The sequence below is a fragment of the Benincasa hispida genome, chromosome 9, assembly GCF_009727055.1.
Source record: "Benincasa hispida cultivar B227 chromosome 9, ASM972705v1, whole genome shotgun sequence".
NCBI classification, from domain to species: domain Eukaryota; kingdom Viridiplantae; phylum Streptophyta; class Magnoliopsida; order Cucurbitales; family Cucurbitaceae; genus Benincasa; species Benincasa hispida.
Genome location: NC_052357.1, coordinates 58,401,497 through 58,407,502, shown reverse-complemented (window position 1 = coordinate 58,407,502; position 6,006 = coordinate 58,401,497). Strand labels below are relative to the sequence as shown.

At 41.9% G+C, this 6,006-nt stretch overlaps 1 protein-coding gene across 1 annotated transcript; it reads right to left on the bottom strand.

Annotated features, from left to right (window-relative positions):
• Positions 1-1,632: 1,632 nt before the first annotated feature.
• Positions 1,633-2,022, bottom strand: LOC120084823 (uncharacterized mitochondrial protein AtMg00820-like). The gene has a single exon (XM_039040641.1). It carries the CDS (start codon positions 2,020-2,022, stop codon positions 1,633-1,635), a length of 390 nt encoding a protein of 129 aa, XP_038896569.1.
• Between the last annotated feature and the right edge of the window lie 3,984 nt (positions 2,023-6,006).

Below are 6,006 nucleotides of genomic sequence, written 5' to 3'. Positions count from 1 at the left end.
GTTCCCTCATTATTATTTCTACTATCCCCACATAACTCATATTGTTTCAATCAGAAAGCTGAAAGAGGAAAGAAGAAGCAGAGGAAGGCACTGATATAACCGAGGAAGGTAATTTTCTTCTTCCTTTTCTTTTCAATATATTAATTGTTTTCTTCTTCTTTTTCAGAAATTTATTGTACATAATGAATAAATGGTATTTATACATCAAATGAATATATAAAACGACAAATGGGAGGAATCTGTTATCAACAATTTTTGTCCTTTTGGTGTGTAGGTGAAGGAGTAGGCGACCGTTGTACCAGAATTGGTTGGGGAGAGAGAGACGCCACGGTGGCTGCAGCGGCAGATCCATGTTGGCTGGCTTCAGCTACTGTTGAAGCCAATGTGTCATCTTTGTCATCCCCCCTCAAGTAAGAGGTTAACTATGTTAGGCCGAGCTTGCTTCGAAGATATGAAAAGGTTTGAATTGGAAGTGCTTTGGTGAGGCAATCAGCAAGCTGCTCTGTGGAAGGAACATACCACACACAGAGTTGGTCACTTAGGACAAGATCTCGAATGAAATGCACATTAATTTCGATGTGCTTAGTCCGAGCATGGAAGACAGGATTGGCGGCCAATGCACCTGCTCACATATTATCGCACCAAAGAACAGGAATGCCGGTTGGGGAGAAACCAATTTCAATGAAAAGGTTGCGCACCCATATAATCTTAGTGGCAGCATGAGCAAGGGCTCTGTACTCAGATTCGATGCTTGAGCGTGCCACATTTTCTTGTTTCTTAGAGGACCAAGAGATGAGGGTGGAATCAAGGTAAAATGCAGTAGGCTGCAGTGGACTTCCGATCATCAAGGCTTAAAGCCCAATCAGCATCAGAATAAGCTGAGATGGTAAGGTGTGAATCAGAATTGATGGTTAGACCAAGCTGAGTTGTTCTAGCTAGGTAGCGAAGAACTCTTTTGATAGCTGACCAATGCACATCAGTAGGGGCTTGGAGAAATTCGCTTAACTTGTTGACAATGAAGGCTATGTCTGGTCGGGTATTCGTAAGGTACTGAAGAGCACCAACTGTGCTTCCATAGAGAAAAGGGTCAAGAAGGGGTTTGCCTATATTGAGTGACAATAGAGTGCCAGGGGCAGCAGGGGTTGGACAAGGCTTTACGTGTTGAAGGTTTAACTTGGCTAACAAATCAGTGATGTACTGAGCTTGATGGAGGTGAAGACTAGATAGTGTATAATGTATTTGAATACCAAGGAATTTACTAAGTATGTCGAGGTCTTTAAGGGAGAATTGTTTATTGAAGGTTGATACAAGATAATCAATGTGAGCCAGATCACTGCCTGTAAGAATCAAGTCATCCACATAGACAAGGAGCATAGTAATTGTGGATGAGGTGCGCATATAGTATAGAGAGGTGTCAAGGGAACTTACTTTGAAGCCGATTCGACAGAGGAAACCTTTGAGTTCATCATTTCAAGCTCGAGAAGCTTGTTTAAGGCCGTAGATAACTCGATTGAGCTTGCAAACATAGTGAGGGTGAGTTGTACTTTCAAAACCAGAAGGTTGAGACATGTAGACAATCTCCTTGAGTGTGCCATTGAGGAAGGCATTGTTAAAGTCTATTTGACGAAGTGGTCAACGATTTGATACTACCAGTGTGAGGATAATTCTGATAGTAGAGGCCTTGACAACAGAGCTGAAAGTGTCGAAGTAATCAAATCCAGGGTTCTGGTGAGAACCTTTGGCAACAAGGCGTGGTTTGTACCGCTGAATAGACCCTTGTGCATCACGTTTTAAACAGTAAACCCATTTGCATCCAACAATAGTGGTAGCAGAGGTATGTGGGACTAATGTCCAAGTGTTTGTGCGCTGCAGGGCTGCAAGTTCTTCAACCATCGCTGCTCTCCATTGTGGAACTGACAGGGCTTGAGAGACAGTGTATGGTTTAGTTTGAGTAAGGTCAGTGACAAGCTCAGCAATCCAGGCCTTTGGCTTGAAGACACCGGTCTTCCCTCTAGTGATCATAGGGTGATTGCCTATTAAGGGCTGGGTAGGAGGTGGTAAGTGTTGTAATGGGGCGGTAGGGAAGGTTTTGTTGAAGGTGAGTCTGTAGGAGGACTAGGAGAATAATGTAAGGCCTGAGGTGATAATATTGGGGGAGAGCTTGCAGGAGGTAAGCAAGGACTGAAATGTGGATTGGTTGGAGTCAACAAGGGATCAAGGAAGTTATGTGGGGTCTAAGATGGACAAGAAGAGTTGATGACAGGTGAATGACAAGATGAGGGCAAATTTATAGATGGTTGGGGAAACCAAGTAGTGATTGGGGGAGCTGGGGTGGAGGGCTTGAGGACTGGAGATTTGCAAAGACAGTTTGAAAGGGAAAGTCTTCTTCATTGAATATCACATGACGGGAGATGATAACTTTCCCATCATCAGTGAGACAACGGTAGCCTTTGTGCATTGGTGAGGGAACAAGGTACACACATTTTTTGCTGTGGAAGTCAAATTTGTGAGACTGATAGGGTCGGAGATGAGGGTAGCAGGCACAACCAAAAACTCTGACAGATGATAGGTCCAATTGGCTACCAAGTAGTGCTTCCATTAGGCTGATGTCCTGAAGAACAGAAGAAAGAAAGGCATTAATAAGTAAGACAACAGTTTGAAAAGCATACCACCATAGATGCAGGGGCATCCTAGCTTGAGCAAGGAGAGTTAAGCCTGTCTCAACAATGTGCCGGTGTTTACGCTCGGCACGACCATTTTGAGCTGATGTATAGGGACAATACATTCGTATTTGAATTCCTAGTTGATTGCACATGTGAGCAACAGGTTTATATTCACCTCCTCCATCCATTTGTAAAGTTTTAAGGGTTTTATTGAATTGAGTATGAACAAGAGCTTGAAAGTTCTGGAAAGGAACTGTAGTATCACTCTTTTGTTTTAGAGGGTAGAGTCAACTGAATCTACTGAAGTCATCCACAAATATTACATAATATCTATATCTATCTGCTGATAATATTGGGGTCGATCCCCAGAGATCAATATGGACCAAGTCAAACAGTTTCTAAGCACGAGATAGAGAATTGGAGAATGACAAATTGTGTGACTTCCCAAATTGACAGGCTTCACAAAAAAAATTTTCATTAATAACGATTTTCAGATTACATCCACTAATTAGTTTAGACAAGATTTTAGGGGATGGATGGCCTAATCGCCTGTGGAGAAGTGACTTGGAGACAGTTGTGCCGGTTGCAAAGGCAGAGTATGAAGAAGACTGATTGGACCAAGTTGTCAAGTGAGCACCTGAAGATCCTGATGTAGAGGGTGCATTATTTATCAGCTGGTTGACAGTGTCCAATTGGTAGAGTCCATCTTTAAGTCGTCCGGTCAGAAGTGCCACTCCTGANTGCATTATTTATCAGCTGGTTGACAGTGTCCAATTGGTAGAGTCCATCTTTAAGTCGTCCGGTCAGAAGTGCCACTCCTGAGTCCTTGTCCTTAAACACACAGAAATCAGCATGAAATTCAACCACAATATTATTATCCTTGGCTAATTTGGATACATTGACTAGATTTTTGGCAATATCAGGCACATATAGTATGTTTAGTAGGGACAAGATACCATTCTTAGTATGTAGATTGGAGTGTCCAGACCGAGATATAGTGAGAGAAGTACCATTACCAATAACAACTTTATCAGTACCTATGTAGCTAGAAGAGGATTGGAGGAAGGTGGGGCTACTGGTTACATGAGTTAAGGTGCTGCTATCAACATACCAGTTGGGGTCAGCTACTGTTTCATGGGAGGTAGCTGTCGAGTGAGCAAGTAAAGCAGACGTAGGCTGTTTTTTATGTCTGTTTGACGGAAGTTGAGTGGATTCAACTCGAGTGTATGTCTGTCGAAGGTTGTTGAACTCCTTATTATACCTGAAGTAGCAAATGTCAGCAGTGTGGCCTATTTTTCCACAAGTTTGGCAAGTAGGCCTAGTTGTGGAGGCACTGTTCCATCGGCCACGCCCTCTGTTTCTTCCTCCTTCACCCCTATAGTTTGAGGAATGGTTGTTCCCATAGGGATTTCGATAGGGATTTGATGAAGTGTTGGGACTATTATGTACGACATTGACTGAGGGTGAACTAGAGGAGATGGACACGTTTGTCATACCAGTAATACTAGTTTTGATGGCAAGTTGATACTCAAGTCTTTTCTCATAGGATAAAAAATCAGATTGAAGATCAGACCACCAAGTTGTCCCTTTGCTTTGCACTGCTACAACAACCGGATTATACTCTTCATCAAGACTAGCCAACACTTGGGATATGAGATCAGGAGGAGACACTGGTGAACCTGCAAGAGCAAGACCATCGGCATACTTTTTCATTAAGATTAGGTACTCACTCATCTTCAAGGCGCCTTTGCGAGTTTATTGGAACATCCTCTTAAGGTAATTAGTTTCAGCCCTTGACTGAACTCCAACAAGTTCTTTGACAACTTCCCATAGTTCCCTGGCTATTTGGTGTCCCATTACCTGTGTGACAATCTCTTAATTCATCGAATTGTAGAGCCAACCTAAGAGTAATTAGTCGATAGCTATCCAGGCTTTATAAGCTGGATTGGGTTGTAGTTCAGATTCTGTTGAGGTTGCAGGGCTTGGATCAAGACTTGAGCTTTCACCGAAATGCTCATTTGTTTGTCTGATGATGAATTAACTGAGGTAGGGGTTTTCTCCGGTTAGGATGCCTTCCAATCGATAGCTTCTGAGTATCGGCCAGGCTAAATTTTTCTAGAGGAGAAAATTTGACCTATCCATCTTTATGGATGTCACCTGGTTTAGTAATTGGTTTAAGGGTAGACCTGTGATATTTCCATTGTTGATGATTTCAGGAATGGCAGGCAACGAGGTAGCTGGTGGGTTTTCCATTTTTGGATCGTTTTTAGCTTGTCAAAAGCTGAAGGCTCTGATACCAAATCAGAAAGCTGAAAGAGGAAAGAAGAAGCCGAGGCAGGCAGTGATATGGCCGAGGAAGGTAATTTTCTTCTTTCATTTCTTTTCAATATATTAATTGCTTTCTTCTTCTTTCTAAAAAATTTATTGTACAGAATGAATGAATGGTATTTATACATCAAATGAATATAAAACGAAAAATGGGAGGAATCTGTTATCAACAATTTTTGTCCTTTTGGTGTGCAGGTGAAGGAGCAAGCGGCCGTTGTACCAGAATTGGTTGGAGAGAGAGAGACGCCACGGTGGCTGCAGCGTCAGCTCCACATTAGCTGGCTTCACCTGCTGTTGAAGCCAATGTGTCATCCTTGTCATTGATCGAAGTTTGAACCTCGAATATTCTGATGTGTTGGAACTGTTCAAGGCGGTGGTTTATGAGGAGTTCGAGTGTGGCTATTTTACGGATATGGCACTAGTATGGGCCATACAGCCTAACCCCCATTACTGCATAGTTGTAGCCTAGCAGCTCTGAGGCTAAAGCTTTTAGGCAGTAAGCAATGATTTTGTCGTTTGTGGTAAAACACTCTCTTGTTATTTCCCAACTACTTACGATTAGGGCTATGTTCATGCCTAATCTTAAGGTAAAGATCGGTCCGTAGACGTCAGCTATTTTGGCCAAGGTTTTTGAGTTGTCTCTGCTGCACTTAGTTTATGGAGGTGGCCAATCAACGGCAAACCACCGTTAGCTTTGATGGAAGCCTATTCTTCTTTTGATGAACGATGGATAATCAAGACGTAATACGAAAGAGAGTGTGGAGAAATAGGAGAAGTTTGCAATTAGGATATGAGGAAGTTTCATTTATGTGGTAGGACTGAGTGTTACCGTTAATTTAAAAAAGTAAGTCATTTCAGAAAAATTGAAATGTTCGGTAAACAATCAAAATAGATTTTCAAATATATTTTAATCCTTTTTTATCCAAAATATTTAAATATAAATGAATTTTTGAAGTCGATCTATTGAAGGACAAATTATTTAGTGAGACCACTAGTTCCATCAAAAGTATCTCAA

What these genes read in the sequence shown, in the direction of transcription:
- LOC120084823 (XM_039040641.1), bottom strand. Translation starts at nt 2,022, where the DNA reads ATGATCACTAGAGGGAAGACCGGTGTCTTCAAGCCAAAGGCCTGGATT.